Source organism: Molothrus aeneus, chromosome 3, assembly GCF_037042795.1.
Source record: "Molothrus aeneus isolate 106 chromosome 3, BPBGC_Maene_1.0, whole genome shotgun sequence".
NCBI lineage: Eukaryota > Metazoa > Chordata > Aves > Passeriformes > Icteridae > Molothrus > Molothrus aeneus.
In genome coordinates, this window is record NC_089648.1 from 2469656 (window position 1) to 2491762 (window position 22107).

General features: G+C 45.7%; 2 protein-coding genes across 2 annotated transcripts in view; one reads left to right on the forward strand and one right to left on the reverse strand.

The window, feature by feature from the left end:
• Positions 1-8596, forward strand: part of USP34 (ubiquitin specific peptidase 34) — a 118835-nt gene extending 110239 nt beyond the window's left edge. Inside the window, exons 71-81 of the mRNA XM_066546024.1 lie at positions 173-299; positions 640-747; positions 1747-1851; positions 1977-2101; positions 3108-3260; positions 4200-4323; positions 5013-5092; positions 5655-5795; positions 5922-6068; positions 6460-6619; positions 7332-8596. Of these exons, the coding sequence (XP_066402121.1) occupies positions 173-299; positions 640-747; positions 1747-1851; positions 1977-2101; positions 3108-3260; positions 4200-4323; positions 5013-5092; positions 5655-5795; positions 5922-6068; positions 6460-6619; positions 7332-7918 (1857 nt within the window). The 3' untranslated portion in view covers positions 7919-8596. The remainder of the gene's footprint in view (positions 1-172; positions 300-639; positions 748-1746; positions 1852-1976; positions 2102-3107; positions 3261-4199; positions 4324-5012; positions 5093-5654; positions 5796-5921; positions 6069-6459; positions 6620-7331) is intronic.
• A 2463-nt stretch (positions 8597-11059) lies between these two features.
• LOC136554207 (activator of 90 kDa heat shock protein ATPase homolog 2-like) lies at positions 11060-20138 on the reverse strand. The gene is made up of 9 exons (XM_066546025.1): positions 20003-20138; positions 19721-19911; positions 16085-16170; positions 15360-15474; positions 14081-14169; positions 13750-13872; positions 13148-13249; positions 12332-12383; positions 11060-12123 (listed from the first exon to the last, which is right to left on the reverse strand). Exons 1-9 carry the CDS (start codon positions 20080-20082, stop codon positions 11948-11950), a joined length of 1014 nt encoding a protein of 337 aa, XP_066402122.1. The 5' UTR covers positions 20083-20138; the 3' UTR covers positions 11060-11947.
• Positions 20139-22107: the final 1969 nt, after the last annotated feature.

A 22107-nucleotide genomic window follows, 5' to 3' on the forward strand; every position in this document is an offset into this window, starting at 1 on the left:
ACAAATGAAGAACTTTGTGATTATATCCAACACCTTATATTTTTTGAGTATAAAATACCTTGTTTGAGCATAAAATAAATGTAAATCTATCTGCAGGATAAAAAGAGGAATTCTGACAAGTACCTTAGTTTGGCAACATAAAATTTTGGCATTTTTTTTTCCTTCTTCCCAGTCCTTTAACACGTTGCACATGATGTACCACGAGGCCACAGCTTGCCACGTCACTGGAGACCTGGTGGAGCTTCTGTCCATTTTCCTCTCGGTTCTGAAATCCACACGGCCCTATCTGCAGAGAAAAGGTTTGGTTATAACTCTTGAAAGGATTATGTCTCTTGTTTCTAAATTAATTTTCCTCACCCAAACCCTAGTGTTTTTTCTTGCTTACTAGCTGTTTTTAAAAACTTGCTGTACAGTAGAATATGTGTCTGTTAATGGATATTAAATTGTTGCTTACCGACTTAATACCAAACTAGATTTCATCAATTTAACAGCAGTAGACCAGTGAGATTTAACAAATTCCTAGAAGCATTAAGACCATGGTAGAGGAAAAAGAAACTCCTCAGCAGTAAAATTCTGTGCTTTTTCTAACAAGCTTTTGAGGCATGAGCTAAGCAGCCTCCTGGGATGTTTGCATTGCAGATGTGAAGCAAGCTCTCATTCAGTGGCAGGAGAGGATTGAATTTGCCCATAAGCTCTTGACTCTGCTCAATTCCTACAGTCCTCCTGAGCTGAGAAATGCCTGCATTGGTAAGTCCTGGTCCTGCAGACCTGTCCTGCACAGCCCCTGCTGTGAGCTGGAAATGCCACTTGCACAAGGGCTCTGCAGGGAGCTGGAGGTGGGGATGGTTGGTGTGGCACTGATGTCAGTGCCTCTGATGCTGCTCACACAGCTCTGGGTTTGGCAGCTTGCTCTGAATATTCCTGTGCTCAGTCCAGGCCTGCACACTGGGGGCACAGAAAGCCACAGGTCACTTTGTGAGACTGATTGGCCACCTGATAAGGGGCATGACTGAGGAGGAGCTCCTCAGTTCAGGTGTCGCTGAGTTTAGAGTCAAACCCTAAATCTGACATTAAAATTCAGACAGGAACTAAAGCTCCCCTCAGAAGGGAGCGTGGAAACCAAGTTATTCTGAGAAACAGCTTTTCCTGTTAATTTTTATGATTCAGTACTGTGAAGTGCAATAGTGGAACTAAAGCATAAATAGCCTGTAGAGGGGAATGGATTTGCTTTTTAAAGTGCAGACACAGATAATACATACAAATGCCTCTCTTGCATTAGCAGAGCTATTTCAGAAAGGCCCAGGTTTTTTCTAGCTTAGACTTTTCTAATATTATTTAATGGATTGCTGGTAAAGGCCTAACACTGTGTCCAGAACCCTTTTTGTGTGTGATTTGTATGCATTTCCCCCTATTTTGAGTATTTTCTCGTTGTCCTCCTGACTGCTGCTGGTTGCCCTTTTCCAGGCATCAGACCTGCTCTGTTAAAGAAGAAGCAAAGAGGGTAATTGTGCAGAGGTTCTCCCTGTCCAAGCTGGCCCCTCCCTGGTGGTTGCTGCAGCACTGAGCAGGGTCTCTCCCAGGGCAGAGGTGAAGGGAGTTGGGATGGAGCCAGGGGTGTCACACTCAGGTGCTGCTCACGGCAGAAGGGATACGAGAGAGAGTTTGCAAATGTGTGAGCCTTAAGTTGAACTGTTTGCTGTTAAGAAATAACAATTTGTAATAGCAAAAACAACTTTTTGTTTGTAGATGTCCTCAAGGAGCTTGTACTTTTAAGTCCTCATGATTTCCTACATACTCTGGTTCCATTTCTACAGCACAATCATTGTACATACCACCACAGTAATATCCCAAGTAGGTATTTCAGTGATTGTCTTTTGAAGTTCTCTTACACTGTTATTACTCTATCCTGTTCCTTGCTGATGTCAAATATTGACCTTTTTAATATTATCCCTATTTTATCCGAACTTACACTACAGTGTCTCTTGGACCTTATTTTCCATGTCGTGAAAATTTGAAATTAATAGGGGGGAAAAGCAATATTCGTCCTCCACGGCCCGAGCTCAACATGTGCCTCTTGCCCACCATGGTGGAAGCCAGCAAGGTATGTAAACAAGTGGTCCTAGAAAGAATCATTTCTCTGTTGTTTTCCCATTTTTATAAAGGTGTTGGCAGAATCCAGTAGCTCAATGCATTTACCTTTTCTTTGTAAGCAAAGCATAATTCTTCTTCAAGATGTGTTGTCCTCATATACTCCATTCTAGATGTGCACTTGAGAAGCACCATTTCCCTGCCCTTGGGGATACACAGCTTCATACTGCAGGCACCATAAGGGTTTGGGCCTTGTGGTAGGAAAAAAGCCCATTGCACACGTTCTGGTAGTTTCCCACTCTGTCTGTGGCATTTATAAAGGAAATTGAGGCACCACCCAGGGATTGTCTAGATGGGTTTCACACTACTTTAAGATTTATTTCCAGACAGCCGAGGAGACCCCGCAGGTTCCATTTTAGAGTCCATTCAGCTGGGGCTGAGGCATAATCTGCTATTTGTTTGGGTAAAATCCAGTGCCTGAAATGTCGTAAAGGGCTTTAAGTCTTTTCACTTCCCATTTTCCCTTCTGTGGGCTTCCTGATGGGATGCCAGCTTTGGTGGGGCTGCTCCGTAGTGACTCGCCACATCCCGTTGTTACAGCTGCAGCAACGGTGGGATTCAGCTCACGTCACTTTGCCTATCTAAAAGGTCTCATCCAGCTCTTCCTGGGGCTCCTCCTGGGGCTCCTGCCATGAATAGTTACCCTGGGAAGGAGAGAAAGAGCTCCCCTCCTTGCTGTCCCAGGCACCACGGCGTGCCGGGAGCAGCAGTGACTGTAGATTTTAGATAGCTAAAGTCAGGTCAGGTGAATCCCACCCAAAAAGGAATATGTATGGACAATCATTTGAAGCAGGAGAACTGGTTACTTGCTGTCCGGTAACTGTGGTTCTTCAAGATGCTTTGTCCACACAGATTCTGTGCTCCTCCTGCTGTGCTAATTCCGAGTCCTGTCCTAGGGGATTCTTTTGGGTGAAGGAATTGAGTGGTGGTTGAAGCCGCCATACCCCTTGTGCCCTCAGGTACAGTGGTCGCAAGGACACACTGGGTGCAGGCACAGCCCCAGTGGACACAGCTATTCAGAAAGAATCCAATCTCCTGCACATGGGGCCTATGTGCACGTAGATGGGAATCTGTGTGGGCAACACATTTCGAAGAAGCACGGTTACTGTAGGGTAAGTAACCCTTCTTTTTTAAAGCTTTCAGAATGATGCTGTGTCTATTTGTGCACCATCAAATTGACTGTGTTTGAAAAGATGGTAGAGCCAGAAATCCAGTGTTTGAAAGGATGGTAGAGAGCCAGAAACTGCCTCTAGTGGGTTTCCCCATCGTGCAGCCAGAAGTGACACTACATAATGTAAATATAGAAAGTTGTCATATTACGTGACAGTATTTCACCCTTTATATCCAATTCCTAATACAATATATATACCCAATTCCTAATTAGGAAGGAGAATATTTTTAAAGCTGTAGAACCACATCCACGGTCACATTGCCCTATGGGTTTGCATGCTTGTTTTTCATTCAGTTGCTTTGTATAAGGTTGCATTTTTTTGCTTGAGTTTTAGAGGTTTCCTCGTGGCTCTCTGATGCCATTCCTCTGGCTGATGCCACTTTAAGCTTATGTATGTCCAAAATATTAAAATATCCACATATGTGTATCATTGGGTTCGAGACATTCATGGAAATTCTCTGAAGCTCAGTCTTGAGAAAATTCTGGTTTCTACAGATCACAGCTGACAAGCTATGATTTAAAAAGCAGTAGTGTGTATATATATTTAGGTGTCTGTATGTGATACAAACTTACTCTGTTCTTTCCTTGTCCTCTTCAAGCCGTGCCATTTGCACAGCTTTGCACCCTCTGGGTGCTGGCTCAGAGCCCTCCAATAAGATTTTCCTGGCAGGAATTGCATTTGGCTTCCCTCCTCCATCACACCCTGGTGCTTGCCAAGGGCTGGCTGAGGAGGCACCTGGAGGGTCCCAGTGTTCTCCTGTAGCCCAGGATGGAGCATTGCAGGGCAGGTGGCAGGCAGGGGATGCTCAGGGCACTGGGAGCTGTGGCTTTGGTGCCTTTGGTGGCTTTGAGGTTAAATGAGGCCCCCTTAAATCTGCAGGGCAAGGACGATGTTTACGACCGGATGCTGCTGGACTATTTCTTCTCCTACCACCAGTTCATCCACCTCCTGTGTCGGGTTGCAATCAACTGTGAAAAGTTTACTGAAACTTTAGTGAAAATGAGTAAGTATCCAGCTGAAACAGCCACAGAATTTTGTGTGTGATAGCTCTGAGTCCTTCTGCGCTAAGTTTTCTATTCAGAGTTTTTAAGGAAAACTTGTGAAACTGGTTTTGGGCATTATTTTTATCCACAAAGCTGTTAATCTGTGTATAAGAAAGTGCAGCCTTACCCACATGACTGAAATGTTTCGGGCTTGTCCAGAAAAGACTGAGGTAACCACTGAGGATTCAGTCTTATTGTACATTTAAAAGTTTAATGCAGGACTCACTAAGGCTGTGTGTGGGTGATTGGCAGTTTAAATGGCTTTGGACCACATCCTGAATCCTCAGCATCTCAGCAATGGCAATTAACTGACAATATTTTAATTTTTGTGCTCCCCCACAACCCCAAGGGCGAGTTCCTCAGTGTGCACAGACCAGAGTGTCACACCAATAATGTCATCCAAAGAGCAATGGGAGAATGTCCTTTTATCCCCTGAATCACCCATCTGCTTCTTGTTTGTCACACTTTCCCAACGTGGTTATGAAATGGACTGAGAAAACCTCACAGACACTGCAGCTTTCTGATCATACAAAACGCTTGGAATGTGATCCTATAAAATGACAGGGCACCCTGGCACTGCTTTTCTGAGGAATTGGCCTTTGTCCCACGAAGTTCTCCCACACTGACTTGTTCCCTCATGCCATTGCAGGTGTCCTGGTTGCTTATGAAGGTTTGCCCCTTCACCTTGCACTCTTCCCCAAACTCTGGACTGAGCTGTGCCAGACTCAGGTAAGAGTCAGAACCACCAGAATGGAAACAGAGGGAAAACACACTGAATGTGGAACAAAGAGCCCACAGCTCTAACCGGTGGGTGGTGTTCACTAAAATATTCTGCCTGTGTGACTGCTGTCTGAGAAGCCCTGCTAAATCAAATACAAAAGTCTGGTAAATTCTGATTGCTCCCTGTACATCCTGCAAAAGCTTAACACAGCAGCTCCCCCCAGTAATGGTGATGGGTGTGCAGAAATCATCTCATCCTGCCTCTGAAATTCCAGCTTTTCATGTAGCACAAACACTGGGATGATGAAGGAAAAATGAGGTGTCGAAGTCTGGGTGTGATTGCAGAGGAGCCTTGCTTGGCTCACAGATCAGGAGGCTCTGTCCCTGTCACACACTGCTGGGGATAAACTGGCCTTTCTGGGGAAGGGGCCTCATCACAGGAAAATGGGGAGGAAGAGTTGTCAGTAATTGATTTGTACCATTCACTGGCATCTGAGAGAGCTGAGCTATTCCTCAGTGGGCCTGGCTGCAGTTCCAGAGCTGACTCTGCCACCTTCTCTCTCCCTGCCAGTCTGCAATGTCCAAGAACTGCGTGAAGCTCCTCTGTGAAGATCCAGTTTTTGCAGAATATATCAAATGTATTCTGATGGATGAAAGGACCTTTCTTAACAACAACATTGTCTACACCTTCCTGACACATTTTCTCCTCAAGGTATGTGGTCTTTTAGCAGTAATTATTACTCCAAGGAATGCAGGCACTGATGCTGCTTCCTTTTTCGATTCTGTTCTCACAGTTCCAATTTTCTGTGGCTTTAAAAAAAATACTTTGTTTCCACAGGTGCAAGGGCAGGTATTTTCTGAAGCAAACTGTGCCAACTTAATCAACACTTTAATCACAAACCTAATAAATCAGTATCAAAGCCTAGAATCTGACTTCAGCAACCAGAGGGTTGAAATTTCCAAAGCAAGCTCTACATTAAACGGGGTGAGTCTTTGCTAAGGAACACGAGGCAGCTCATTCCCTCCAGAAACTCCTCAGTGCCCTGTGCCAGGTCTTAGGCACTCCCTGCCCCAGCTGAGCTCCTGGAGGGGCCGTGGGAAGTTGGGAATATTCACCTGGCTGTGGGGAGCAAAGTGTTAACAGCTGCACAGGAGCATTCATGGTGGGAGTGCTGTAACCCAGCAAGGTTTTGTGTCTGAGCAGGGCATTGTCACCTCCAGGACAGATCTGTGTTCAGGTCAGCAGACAGATCCAGAAGGGGATCTTTGGGCTGCTCACAACATGAACAGCAGCATCTCCCTATTGCAGTCTCTGTGGGCAGGATTCATCAAGCACCAGTCTGAAATAAGCCTCAAGTTTGTTTCTCTGTTTCCAGGACCTCCGAGCACTTGCCTTGCTGCTTTCGGTGCACACTCCCAAACAGCTCAACTCGGCCCTGATCCCAACTTTACAAGAGCTCTTAAACAAATGTAGAGCTTGTCAGCAACAGAGGAACTCATTACAAGAGCAAGAAGCCAAAGAAAGAAAAACTAAAGGTTTGGTGTTGCACTAATGAACTTATATCAAATTAATGTTATTTTGTTATACAAAGTACAGGGTGGGCCATTGGCTAGCTCCAAATCCCAGTAGGACACAAAAATCCCATTTTATGATGGAGCTAAAGTTTGTGAATTGCATGGATTCTCTGTGAGGAAATGTTTGCTCAAGTGCTGTGTTGAGTGGAGAAGGGTGGGGGTGTGAGCAGTGTTCCTGAAAAGGTTTGGTGTTGCACTAATGGACCTTTTATCAAATTAATGTAATAGGTTATTTTGTTATACAAAATACAGGGTGGGCCATTTGCTGGCTCCAAATCTCAGTAGTACACAAAAATCCCATTTTATGATGGAGCTAAAGTTTGTGAATGGCACAGACTCTCTGTGAGGAGATGAGTGTTGGCTGAAGTGCTGTGTGCAGAAGGTTTGGGGGTGTGAGCAGTGTTCCTGAAAAGGTTTGGTGTTGCACTAGTGAACCTTTTATCAAATTAATGTAACAGGTTATTTTGTTATAAGAATACAGGGTGGGCCAGGGAATGGCCCAATCCCAGTAGTACCCAAAATCCCAGCAGTCCAGATCCCAGTAGTCCGGGAGAATCCCGTTTTCCGCCGGAGCTGGTTTGTGCGCGGCTCTGTGAGGAGGAGGAGGCGCGTGTTTGCCGCCGTGCTGAGCGGAGCGGGGTGGCTGGGGTGTGACAGTGCCGTGTCCCCGCAGATGACGAGGGAGCCACGCCGGTGAAGCGGCGGCGGGTGAGCAGCGACGAGGAGCACACCGGGGACACCGGCGACGCCAAGGGCGAGCCCCGCGAGGCGCTGACCCCCAGCAGCGCCTCGGACAACGAGACCCGGGACTCGTCCATCATTGACCCCGGCACGGAGCAGGAGCCGCCGTCCCCCGGGAGCGCCTCGGGCCGGGAGTTCAGGATGGAGGCGCCGTTCCCCGAGGAGGCCGCGCAGCACGAGGAGCAGCCCGGCCCCGGCCCGGGGAAATTCGAGGAGTGCAGAGAGCTCAAAGAGCTGCAGGCGGCCAAGGAGGCCGCGGCGGCCGAGGAGGACCCGGAGTTCCCCTCCACGTCCATCTCGGCGGTTTTATCCGACCTGGCGGACTTGCGGAGCTGCGATGGCCAAGCCTTACCGCCCCAGGACCCCGACAGTAATTTATCAATCAGTTGTGGCCATTCCAGAGGACTTTTTAGTCACATGCAGCAGCATGACATTTTAGACATCCTGTGCAGGACCATTGAGTCTACGATTCACGTGGTCACACGGATATCCGGGAAAGGAAACCAAGCTGCTTCTTGACATTAGATGGAGCATGTCTGCTTTTAAGTCTTCTTTTTATTTTTTTTTTTTTAAATCCTTCTCCCCCTCCAAAAAATGCTGTTTGTATAAGTTTTGCTTATTTCTGTTTTGTGCTTCAGTTTGTCCAGTGCTCTCTGCTTGAATGGCAAGATAGATTTATATGCTTAATTCTTGGTCAGGCAGAACTCGAGATTATTTTTTTTAAATTTTATTTTATTTTGCATCTACCGTACACTTTCTTAAAGGGCAATCAGATAATGGCTATGTTTTATGTAATTAAGAGTTCACTGTAGTGGCTTTCATTTAATATGGCTGTCTGGGAGACAGGGCCTCCTGGCCCTGTATGATGTAATTTAAACTTATGGCATTTTTACTGTGTATAATATGGTGTCCTCTGTGCCAGTTTTGTACCTTATAATCGAGGCAGATTGCCTCAGATCGCTGTGGTTCTTATTATCAAAATTAAGTTTACTTGTATACTAAACAACCACAAGAAATTTGATTCTGTAAAGAATCCTCTTTAGCTGTGGCCTGGCAGTATATATATGGTGCTTTATTTAACAGAATACCTGTGGAGGAAATAAAGCACACTTGATGTAAAATTAATTGTTTTATTTTTATTGACATGATCAATTGCTATTCTGTGCACTTCATTAAACTGATTGTGATGACTTTTCATTGGTTTATAATATGTTGCTTCAGTCTTTGGATTTCCTAAGGGACAGAGCAGCAGAGAGAAATGATGGGCAGAGTTCAGATTTGTTGGAGATTTTGGTGCTTGTTCAGTGTGCACAGTGCTCAGCCTCACAGTGGACAGGGACTGGTGCTTGTGTTGGAACCTGAAGTGCTGTCAAAAGCCAGGGGAACCTGGCATCTCATTTCCCTGATTTTAACATCTCTTATACAATTTCTCTCCTGCACCATTTACAGACTTTTCTTTTTTTCCCTCTGCTGTCTCTGGCTGTGCCCCTCACTTTCTGCCAGCTTCTGCACCCCTGGAGTGACTTTATCATCCCTCCCATGATACTTCCCCCTGTTATTTCTGAGTAATACCAGTTTCCTATGTGACCTTTTGGACTGTCAATGCTGCTGGTTCCAATATCTGATTAAACTCCATTTTCAGCTTCATTTTCCAGTTGCTCATTTGTTTTTCAATTATCTTCATCTGCCTTGGTCTTTTTTCTTCAAAGTTCTTTCATTCCATCTACCCTTCACTGCAGTTTTGCATCACTTGCTTCTCCTTGAGTCTGTGATGCTCTTGCTCCCTTTGAATTTACTCTCATTGGTTTCAATGTTCTGTAATTAGTTTGTCTTCAAAAGTTTGCAAATTTAAATGCGTTTTTATCCTGCATTTACAGACACTGCTGACACTGGTAAGTGCTTAAGTTGGTATCCTCATTATTCAGACATTAAATAACTATGGTTTTGTTCTCTTTGGGAATAATTTTATTACTTTTTCTGATTAGCTTTCCCCAGATTGTAACTCCAGAGAAATCATCAACAGCTTCTTGTCATAGTCAAGACTTCTACAATCAAAATTTTTCTGTCAAGGAAAACATTGGTCTATGGATGGAAACCTGAGCTGGAGCAGCTGTTGGAACCCGTTTGGGTGAGTAGTTTTCTTAATTCATCAGCCTTATTAACACTGTGCAGTTGGGATGGTGCCTGAGCTGCTGCCTGTTGCTTTATGATTTCATAAAGGACACACAAATGCTGCACCATTCATCATGTCAGGATTAACAGAAATATGATTACTCTCACTGATCTTCCCTTACCTCCTAATTTCCCCCTTGAGTATTCCTGCAATTTTTACAGGGACCTTTTTTGCAGTAGAGTTTTTTGAACAGAAGTAAACAGTACCTGCACAAAGGTGTTTTCATTTTCCAGAGCCTGTTTCCAGGTGTTTGTCCTCTGTCTCCCTCACCTCCTGTGCTCTGTAAGTCATTATTTCTTCCATTCTATTCCCCTTCTCTCACTTTAAATCAGATTTCTTGTTTGTATTTTTCTGCCTTTAAAAATGTTCCCTTATCCCACCTTTGAAAACCCTTTAACCCTAAACCCTTTCATCTTCCACTGGCTTCCTCAATCTCTTAAAAGCTTTGATTTTCTTCCAGATTTTATCCCATTTCCCATTTATTATTACTTATTTCTACCTCCCATGTAACCCCTTCAAAATGAAGCTTTTAAATACCTTCTCCATGCACAGGCAGCCTCTCCTGTGGCACTTGAAGTGCTGAGACCTGTGAAGAATTTTGGCCATTACCTTACAATGTCTTTGCCATGGTACTGTTTTTCTCTTTGTCCTTCTCAGAGAATTACCATCTAACATTTTTAATTGGGAAGTCCAGGAGAAATTTTAGCACCAGTTCTAGAGGGGAATGGAGCAGCTCCTCCTCATTGTCCAGGGGTTTTGGCAGCGTCACACGTGGAGCAGGGACTGCAACACTGGAAGCACAAGTAAGTCCTGTCTTTTTCACCACCAGTGAGGGCAGGGAGCCAGGAAAACCAGGGGATTTCAGTGATGAGGAAGCACAGTTCCCTGGGAGTACTGGGGCTGCAGTTTCACTCTCTGAAGGAACTTGGAATTGCACAGAGCCACCTGCTCTCAAGGATTTAATATTGCAGTATCTCTTCAACCATCTACCCATAAAACTGCTGAAGCCTGAACTGTCTTAGACCTTCCTTTCCCTTTGTCAACCCCTACCCTGGACCATTTCTGGATTCAAGACATCAGGCTTTTCTTCCTTAAATATTGAGGGGGAAAAAGGTAACTAAATCTGGAGCATTCAGAAACAGATGCTAAAATCCAACATTTCTCAAGAGGCTGCTCCCCACCCAGCACCTGGGCACTTAAAACAGAGCCCCCAGGGAGTGCTCTGAGCCTCTCCTGTCCCTGTGGGGACTTTGTTCTTTCCACTACACAGAGCTCACCTCGGTTCAGAGGGTTAACAACTGACTGCAAACGTTTCAGGAGAGCCTGGCCTCTAGCAGGGAGCAGCACCTCTGTCTCCTCAGGATGATGGAAGCTTTTTGGGTGGTAAGGTTGCCATGTGTTGGCATTCTGTCAAAATAAAACATACAGGACTTAACTTCTGAGAAACTTACTTAGCGTGGCAGTATCAGTTTATGGAGAAAATCAGCTTGATGTAAAGTCATAGTTTTATTGAGCCAAGCATGTTTTCCAAAAGCAGCCTGCCCTATTGTGGTCAAATTGTTTCAGATTGCATATTTTATCTGTACACTTTATTTATAAAGCATTTGAGACCTAAGTCATCCTTGCTCACCTCGAGATGGTTTAATTAGGAATTACAATCTGTTCCTGTCAAAATTCTCTTTACAGTTGTTCTCTTTGAGGTACAGCATTGCAGAGGGCTGTGAATCATTGCAGTGGAAGGTTTTACAGAACTGCAGGAAGAAAGCACTACTACTGTTTGTTTCTTGCTAAATAAATGTCACACCGAGGTCAAGGAAGGGAGTACACTGCATGCAGACCTAATAATTACATGACATTGTTAATTATCTTCCTAAGACTGCAGCTGCCAAGAGTCTGCAGTTAAAAGCACCTAGCAAGTATTCCACAGAGGCTGTAAATGACACCCCCATTTCTTGAAGTGGATCAGCAGTTTTGTAATCCCTTGCAGCTCACCTCTGCTGGGAACTCTGTCTCCTACAGGGATTTAATTCTGCCACTTGATACACTGAATATTAAGGAACTGGAAATGCTTCTATTGATGGTGTAGCTCACCTGCCTCTGAGGGCAGGGTTCACTGCAACTGGATCATTATCACTCTGAAGTTCCAGGCAAGCAGAACAGAGATCACTGTCCCCAGGTAAAGCTATTGATGTACACAGTCTGACTTGCCTCTCATTCCCTAAAAACCCATAAATAGTGCTTAAACTATGTACAGTCTCATAGAGGTGGGTCTTTATTCTTCCCACAAATAAATTAAATTTTTTCTTTTTTTTTTAGAAAACCAAATGTTAACAAAGTATAAAAAGTAATGCCCTAACAAAACTACAGTGCTGTTATCATTCCATGCTGTCTTTTGATTGCTGCAGTAAAAGATGTATTTCTTCAAAATACTGCTTCTTCCAACATTGTCTTGTACTCTCTTCATGGGAGACAGGAACCCCTTTGCATTCCAGCTCCAGCTCCGACTGAGCCGCCCCGTCCTGGAAGGTCAAGGCCACAGTTGCATAATGTTCTGAGGGAAGAGAACAGGACCCTTCAGTCAGGAGCTTTTTAAAGAAAGAAAAAATTGCCATTTGTTGCTGCTGGTTCCCTCTCTGCTCTGCCTCTTTCACAAGGCCAGGGACCACGGGATGGATGTCCAGCCCAGGCTGGGCCCTGCCAGGACTGGTTCTTCTCCCTGCACAGGAGCCCTGCAGTAGCAGAGATCTGGGAAAACTCACCCTCAGGCCAGCTCCTACACCGCCACTTCAGGACCAGTCTTTGGCTTGGCACCTGGGGAAGAGAGGGAGGTTCTCCTTGTTAGCCTCTGAGAGAATTCCCAGCCCAGTTCTCCCTCAAACACAGGGAGAGGAGCAGCATCTTATGGCATTCTGGACACGTGCATGTAAACAAGAGCAGGATTGGGGTCTGGGTTTTGAAATAAAAAATTGTTTTCATGGAGCTCTCAGCGTGCTGCATTCCACTGTTGTGTTTCTGCTGTGGGAAAAGACCAGGACTCACTTGGTACTGCACATAAAACACTGATTTTCTTGCAGGAAACAAGGCCAAGCCCAGTTTTCCCCACTGAAATTTCAAAGTGTGACTGAGAGATTGTGTTACACAACCCAGCCTGGCCCAATACACAAGTCAGGCACTCCTGCAGATGAAAATGGTTTTTAGGACATTTCAAAAATGCAGCTGAGCTCTAATTATCAGGTTTTTCCCTTCTATTTGCACCAGCATTCAGTTGGGACAGGGTAACACTTGCCCTGAATAGAACAGAGAGCAATTCCCCAGTTAACAAGAGGGATTTGGTTGACAAACCTTAAACCTTCCTCCTCTCAGTTACAAAGAATTGTGCTGGGTTTTCTGCTCCCTGTGCAGGTCCTTAGGTGTGGTCAGTCCCACACAAAAACAGACCAACTGTTGGGCTGTGAAATAGAGAGGAACTGAAATACTCACTAGAGAAGCTGAAATTCACTAATTTATGCTGCTTTTTAGCTCAGAGAAGGAACCACCCTCCCTTCCCTTTTTAAAGTAGAGCAGGAGCTTTTTACCAGTTCTGTGTATTCACCACTGACACAGCCCTCAAACATCTGGAGTTTGCCTCCTTTCTCTGCTTCAATCACAGCTGGGCACTTGGAGAACTTCTGTACCAACTAAAAAAAAAGAAAAATACAAAATGCACCAGGCTGGGAGACAAGGGAGGGGAGCTGCAGGAATCAGAGCCATTTCTGTTCCCAGAGGTGGCCCTGGGGTGGTAATTTAAAGTTCTCCAATACCAGCCCAGACTCCTTTAAAGGCCACAAACCCAAAATTAGTGATTGTGTGTTTCATACCCTATAAACAACAGTATCATCACCTCCAGTAATCTAATTAAGCTGTGGGTAGCAGCAGTGCCATTACTGAGCCCTTCAGGTTCCTCAATAACACCAACATCAAAGAGCAAAGCTTTTGTTAGGGACAGCACCCAAACCACAGAACAATGCAGCTTCACTTTGTTAAGGGAACAAGTGGCAAAAAATTTCTAAGGCAGGCTAATAAACTCTCATCAAATGGAATTTGTACTCAACACTTTGATGTGTTCATTATTCACATAACTCTTCAGCAGCATCAACAGCCACATTCAGTTAAAATGCCTCCTGAAAGGATCACTTACTTCCTTCTTTGTGAAGATGCTGTACAGTTCATCAGCTGGAGAGTTGAAGACTTCCCTCATATGTATCCTCACTGTTGGAATTTTTACTCCAACCATATCCAGAGCCTGTGGTGTAACAGAGTCCTGCAAAGCAAAAACACATTCCCAGGAATCAGAATTAGTGTGAGATCTGGACCCTTCAAAGTGCTGGCAGGGCAAGGGGTTGCCACCTGCACCTTCTCAAGCACAGGCTGTGAACACATGCAATTGCACACTGTATTTCTGCATTTCCTCAGCAGTTTTATTACTCAGGAGTCACTGCATTCAGAGGGAGAACCTGAAGCCAACACACCTGCACAGGGCTCCCGCTTGGTTTTCGCTCCGTGGCCAGTTCCTGACCTACAGCAGCTTTTGTTGGCAGAATCATTCCCAAGGTGAACTCTGAAATGAAGAAAAGCACTTCTCAGTGTGAAATTGAGCTGTTCAACCCCCCTGACATTCAGAGACTCAGTGAAGATCACCACAACCCTGGAGAATGGGTAAAACTGAGCGGGACATAAAACTCATCCAGCTTCCCCAGTTTACTCTTTGGCTTCCATCAGGAACCGCCCTAACAGCAATTTCCCTTCAAAAGGCTTTTCCAAGTTACCTGCCCCCAAATCAGAAACATCTGCACAGACTTCTGGCAGCACAGCAGATGTTCAGATCAAAGAGAAATAACACCCAAAGAAATTCTTCTAAGTTTGGCAAAAGGCTGGAGTGAAACTCAGTCCAGAATGGAGCCATCACTGTCAGAGGCTGCTGCCCTTTGAGCTTCCAGAGTTAAAGAATCTTTGGATACCCTAAAAATCATACACAGTAATTTCTCAAGCCAAAAACTGGTGCATCCAACTTGGGAAAATTAGACAGCATTTAACAAAGAGGTAATAATTGAACAAAGTATTTCACAATCAGAGATGTACCTGATAACATTCTGACTACCAGCTGTAAATGCATCAATTTTTTGAGCATACTTTCCTGGTTCTTGGAAACAGCTGTCATTCACAAAAATACCAGAGTTCAAAAGAAAAAAAAAAGGAAAAATTAAATTTGGTTCACCTTTGGTTCAGAAGAACAAGTGAAAATTTATAAATTTAGTAAGTTTAGGATAATAAAGCCTTAGAATCTCAAATGATAATGCCAAGCTTAAAGATGAGCAGAAAATGAATTTATAGAGTAAAGAACAGAAATAAAGACAGCATTTCAGAAATTCTAGAAAATAACTAATTTAATTAATAACTAAAACAAAGGGTCACAAAAATAAGGCAGCAGTTCAGCAAGGAAGGCAGTTTTTTAAAATCAGACAACAAAAAGAAATCCTAATATTGGCCAGTCCAGGTAGGGCCAAGCTGAGCCCTGGCAGGGCCTGTGTGACCCAGCACAGCCTCAGTCACTGCAGAACCTTCTGGACACGGCCACTTTCAGAGCAAAACCAGATCCTGAGTGTCAGGACTGACTGAAGTCAGCTGGTGACAATTAAAGATCACAGCAGTACGAACCCAGGGCTGTGGCACTGTCTGAGCAAGGCCTTCAGGAGAGGCACCTGCACAGGACACTCCAAGGTGCTGATTAATCCACCTGGCTCCATTTACCTGTTTTAAGTGCTTTCAGGTAGTCCCTCAGGGCCTCTCTGACTTTGGTGGTTCCTTCAGTTCTCATCAGCTCCTTCAGAACATCCCCTTCCCCTTTCTTCTTGCTAACATTTATCTAGAAACAGAAAAAATGACAGCATTTGTGAGACCCCAGCCATGAGCCTTTGGGATCTGGCAACAAAGGAAAGTGTTTGGGCTTTGTTTGCTATGCTCAGAGGAGAGCTGCAATTTCCAATTCATGATCTTGGGGGAGCCAACCTTTGCTAAAATCAAGTCCTCTTAAGACATTAAATAAATGTAGTATCTCCACTCAGTCTAGTTCAGCCAAGAGCTGCTTCTCAGCAGAGGCTGAAGGATCTGTGGGAGCCCAGTACCCACTATTATCCAGCCAACACAGAGATTCCCTGAGGTCTTAGGGCTGGCAGTGGTTTGCTGTGTTGGTTTGGGGTTTTTTTTAAGACTCCAAGCAGAGTTCTTCTCAAATTTGTAGTTAAAATATTATCACAGTCATTCATTAGCAAAGCAAACTGCACATTTCTCACTGGTAAATTTGAGAACACAATAAGGCATTATTCAAAGTATAATAAACAAAAGCATGAAATAAACTATCCACATAGTAATTACCCCACTTAATAACAGGATAAATCAAAATATGATGCCTGATGTTGATTAATTTTATTTAAGAACTGTGGACCTATAGAGCCATACCAGTGTTGCACACCTACCTCTGTATCATCTACCTCATTTTCTTCTGACAGGTTAGGAATTTCAACAGATCCCTTATGTTTCTCACCAGACTCTTTGACTGTACCTGTATTAACATAACAAATTCTTAAGTGCATCATTAAAACTCTTTTCCCCCACAGCACGAGTTTCACACGTGGAACTCATTTGTACAAAGGTGTTACCTGAAGGGAGGTGCCTCGAGGCTGATTTAGAGGAACTGAAGAGCAACCTGAGCCTCTCCTGGGAGCTGTGTCCCCATCCAGGTGCCCCGAGGGGAGGACAGGGGCCCAGCTGCTCCCTGCACTGCTCCCACCTGCTCTGACAGCCTGGACATCTGAGGGTGGCCAGGGGAAAATCATCTCCTTCTCCCCTGAACGTGTCTGCTCTGCATTCAGGAGCTCCCTGCAATGCTGACCTTCCCTCTTTAATTGTGTGAAACTCCCAACATGCAGGAACCTTACCAGGAAACACACACGTGTAGAATGGAGAAGGATACAATTGACATTTTAATAACAGGAACTTCAGGTGCACATTCAGAGCACTTGATAGGACTTTTAAGCACTTTACAATAAAGAGTCAGCAAGGACAGGAATTCTGCTCCACTTCTGATCCCTCGGGGCCAAGGCCCACCCCACCGAGCTGCCCCATGCTGCTGTGCCTCAGATTGCACTGGAAAGATTGAAGTGAAGGTCTGAGGCTTTTTCTATTACACTGGAGACTCTTCCCCCTGGCCTTGCAAAAGTGCTTTGTTATTTAAATTAACTCACTAATTACATGACTGTAAAATCTCTTCAGAAAGCAGTAAGAGAATCAGGCAGGTCTGTCAGCTCAGTGCCAGAACATTAAAAATCTACCAAGGTGCTTCATCAGCAAAACTCCAATTCCAACAGCCCAGGGCTGAGCACGACTGCACAAGGGGAATTATCAGCAAGGCAGATGCAGAATTTCTGGGGAAATCACTTTCACAGGAGCCACCTGGTTCCCCTGCCCCTGACCATCACTCTCATTATTTTAATGACTGCCTGAGCCCCCATGACAGAACCCAACAAAAGCCCAGGTGCTCCTGGCACGGAGAGGAGTGCAGAGCTGTTGAACCAAAGTGCAAAGATCCCTCCCCACTCGGGTCTGGGGCAAGGAGGGATTGCACAACACACAGAGCTGTTAATCCACAGCCACACAGGGACAGCAGAACCAGAGCCTGGAGTCTCCCAGGAGAACCTGCCACTCAGTAAAGCCCTGGGGACTGGTTAATGCCATCCTTGGAACGCTCCTGGGCCCACAAAGCCACCTCTGGGTGCTCTTCCCTGCCCTCTTCCAGCACCAGGATCAGCACAGGAAAACCACACAACGTGCTCTCTGCAGACAATAAAACCCAGCTGGTTTTTGGCTGCTGCCCAGAAAGGAAGTGCAGGCGTGCAGGAAGGAGTTTTGGGGAGCAAAACACAAACCTGACTTCAGTCAGCTAATCCTACCAGCAGTTTTCACAGCTTTAAAATAAAGTTTCACAGTGCCAGTGGCTGTGCTGGGCAGCAAAGTCCAAGCAGAGAACAAACAGAGCTGGTGGCTCCACATGACACAGGCAGAACGTTGGTGCAGCTCTGCATTTTCACTACCACTGTAATGTAAACAAAGGTTTACTACCTTTTTATCAATCACTCAAATTATGTGGTGGAATTTCACTGGAATTGAATAACAGACCTGAGAATGAATTATTTTTTGGTTTCCTGCCAGTCCAGTGTGAAGCACACATCTCAGAAAGAGCCAGCTATAACACACTGGTGAAATACCTGCTTTAAAAGGACAAACGTGTTTTCACAAAGCTTGCACCACAATGTGGAATGATCCATTAAAATCCTCAATGCATCCTCTAAAAATGATAGAACAGCCATTTTTCTCAATTTTAGTGCCATTAAGTACACTCAGTCCCTCACTTTCTTGTTTCTTTATTACCTAAATTGCTAAACACGATATTTTTCCTACCTGGCACTTTCCAAACCAGCTGCAAATCTCAGGTTTCTTATCATTTGTCCTTACATACCCACCTTTTAATCAAAGCTTGAAGTCCTACTTATCCTTGAAGACTTGTAGAACTAATTACAGTTTTTTAGTTCAATCTGAACTCTCACTTCTAATTTAGAGCCCTCAAAACACACAACATGCTGGCTATCACAAAAAAAAAAAAAAAAGAAAATCATCAGCCTCTGGGTTTTTTTTTAAGAATTTCGTGCTGTGTAGTAGCCAACTCATTTAAAATTAAGCTCTCAAAGCCATGATTCACTCAGCATAGCAAAGTCAGAGCTGTCTCTAAACACTGACCAGCATAAACACCTTGGAGAGAAACCATTGAGAGAGAACTTGCATAGAAACACAAACAAAATACTGTCTGCCTGCTTCTAACTTTATACTCTGAAACAAACCACACAAAGCTGAGCTAACCTCTGTTTAAAGCTTCAGGTGATCTTAGCTGAACCTAAAGAAGTCAAAAAATTGATTACAATTATTTTATCTGCATGGATTTAAACTGTACAAGAGTCTAATATTTGCCTTGTTCTCTGTTAACATTTACACCACAACTCTAAGTGTGGTCTCAGTTGATAACACACTTGGAACATATAAAACTACCTAAAACAAACAAGAGTACTCCGTTTAAAGTCCCCTCTTATTGTGGGTGCAGACTTCAATTCCAGATCTGTTCTGGTCTCAGCAATATTGCAGTCAGGGCAGCCTCCACACCCCAGGGCTGAGGAATACAGAGAGCATTTGGGGAAGCACGGCCTGTCGCTTGGCACTACAACATCCAGGGACAATTTCCTGTGCAGGCTCACTCCATCAGCTGCTCCTGCTTCTTACTCCAGTGCAAGACACAAGGTGCTGTCAAGTTTTAGGCATTTAATAAACGGGAAGAATTCCTTGGCATCACCAAAAGCCAAACTGCAAACCAAGAACTTGTCACGGGGCAAGCACAGCAGAGAGCAACTCCAAGAACTGGGACTGCAAATGGATATGGCACAACAAAAAAATGCACGGGCACAGCCCCCAGCACCCCAAATAGAAAATAGAATTATTTCTATTTCCCACTAAAGAGTTTTATCCTCCTGTAATTTGTAATTCTCAATGTAAACTACAGTTCGGTTTTGGAAACAGCTGTAATGTGACATCTCCTAGGTTTTCCTGCTCCCCAGAGGCACGGAGGAGCACACAGCTGTAATGTGGAGCTGGAATTCGGGCACAGTGTCACTGAACCAGCCCCGCACTCTGCTGTCAGTGCCACCACAATGCAGGCATTCACTTCTTGCAGAGCAAAGTGAGTAACCGTGCTGACAGCCCGGGGACGCAGTGCCGAGGAATACGCGGTGGGAAAAGCCTGGCTGAAGGGGAAAGCCAAGCTCGGGTTTCAAGGTTATTTAGGAACACGCATTTATCCCGTCCGGGCCCACGTGGCTCCCGCAATCGCCTCCAGCCCCGGACTGAGTCACTGCAGCTCCCGCGTTCCGGGGCCCGGCTGCTCTGCGGAGGGACGGCCGCGACGGCAGCGGGCACAGCGCGGAGCCCCGGGCCGTGCCACCTCCCCGCCGGGCCCGGACACGCTGCCAGGGCCCGGCAATGCCCGCGGAGCCCCCCGGATGGCCCCGTACCTTTCCAGCTGAGGCGCAGGTTCCACTCGTAGAAGAAGATGAGTTTCCCTTTGCGGCTGTTGCAGGACGCTTCGCCCTCCACGTGTTTGAGGTCGCCGATCTCGCAGCGCCCGGCCTCGCCCTCCACCACCAGCCCCTCCAGCACCTCCTTCAGCTTCCTCTTGGACCAGCTGGTCGCGTCCCGCTCCGTCCTGCCCCGGGAGCCGCGGGGTCAGCGCCGGCCGCCCGTTCCCCCGGCCCTTCCCGCATCCCGGGGATTTGTTGCTGTTTTAGGGAACTCACCAGTGCCAGTTGTTCACGTTGGTGGCGTCCGCCCGCTCCTCCACGATCCAGCGCGGGTCCCCCTGGCCCCACTTGGCCATGGCGCTGCCGCGGCGCCGCCTCCGCCGCCGCTCCTCCCGCTGCCCGCCGGCCGCTTCCGCCGCCACCGCCAGAAGGTGCCAGAAACTTCCCCGCCCCGCCGGAGGAGGAGGAGGAGGAGGAGGAAGGCGAGGCCCGGCCCTGCCCTGCCCTTCCTCCCGGCGCGGGGGGCGGAGGCAGCGGGGACGGCCCCGCCCGGAGCTTCCGCGCTGCTCTGGGGCTCAGCGGCCGCTCCTGGGCCCGGGGAAAAGCCGCTCCTTCGGGGCTGTTCCCGGCTCTGAGGGAAGGCACCGCCTCGCTGGAAAAGAGGAGAGAAAGAAAAAAAAAAAAAAAATGGAGGAAAACAGGAAAATTAGAAAGCGGACTCTTGTTTTCAGACACTGCGGCGGACGATTCTGCGCAAAAGAACAGAACTGATGTCCCAAAATTATTCGATCTGAAGCAATGACAAGGCAGCGCCTCTGGAATCGGGTTTATTGTCTTGCCCATTTGACACGTGCCAGAAGAAATTAAATACACAGTGAGACAGCGCTGCTGCTGGGAAAGCAGCCCTGCAGCACAGCACTGCAGCCCTTCCCGCATATTGCTTGTTCTCTTCCTCATCCATCCTTAAAACAGCAAGAAAATTAAAATCTGGATAACATTGCCCATATTCTTATTGCTCATTTAATTCTGAGCTGTTCCAATGAGTCTCATTGTGGTTTTTCTAAAAATGTTCTTCACCGAGTGTTCTTATCAGAGGGATACATCATCACCAAACTCATCGTTTTCAGACTCCTCATCTCCAGGCTCATCATCTCCAGACTCTGGGTCCAAAATCACTGCCACCTCTGAAAATTTTACTCCTTTCAGTTCTTTCTCAGGGGCAGGCAGTGTGGGCTGAGGTTTTACGGAAAGAGCTGGCTTCTGGTTTGTGTCTGTTGGAAAGGAGTCCTGCAAAAAAGCGTAGTGCAGGTGAGGCAGAAAGCTACACATGGTTGAGTGTGGAGAAATTATAAACAGTGGAAATCATAAAATTGTGAGCCCTTTACTGTTCACGTTCCATAAAGACAGAAGAGAGTCATCACTTCTGGATGAAAGTCCTGCTCCTTCCCCTAGGCATGGGCAAACAGCCCCTCCTAAGAGTTTTTTATAGAATCACAAAATGGTTTGGGGTGGAAAGGACCTCAAGAGATTGTCCAGCCCCAACCCCCTGCCATGGGCAGGGACACCTTGCAGTAGACCAGGTTGCTCCAAGCCCTGTCCAGCCTGGCCTTGGACACTCCCAGGGATTACATCACAAGATTTTTTTGGTTTTAGTTCTATTGGATTAGCTTTTTTTGATAATTCCTTCAGTTACTTGGTGAATAACAATAAAATAACCTTTCACTCCATGCTTTGCAATCAAAAATCTTGTTACCTGTTCTGTTGTGAATCTCGCTGTGGGCTGGACCTCCACATTTCTACTTTCAGCAGCTTTTTCAGGTGCTCCATTTTCCTCACTTTCACCCTTGTAATCCAGCAGCACTGTCTCCAGGTAATTGTCTTTTTGGGGGGCCTGAATTTCATCTTTTTCATCTCCTCTGGTGCCTTCCAGGTTGTCAAATGACATCACCTCAGTTCTCCTAAGAGAGGTCAGAAAATTCACAGCACCACAGACAAAAATCTCAGCCTCCCTACAACCAAGAGCAGCATGTACACTGATCTCAAAATTGGTGGGATTGTACCCAGGGGAATTAAGTAGCTTCTTGTATCCTGAAGGGTCTTTTCTGCATTAGGATTAACAATTTGCTAAAGACTAAGTAGGAATTTGCCTTTGATACAAGATTAAAAGGTATTAACTTCTTTCAAGTGTAGAGATTTTTAATTTGTCATGTTCAGGGTCCTTAAAAATGGACCTTTAGCCTAGTGGGAAATCCAAGGAAAATCCTATGGTACCAAAATAAACTAGAACCATGGTTCTTATATGCAGTCTTTTATAAATTTGTGATTGCAGCAGTCTACTTACCCATTATTCATGTGCTCTGGTTTCTCTAAGCTTTTCAGAC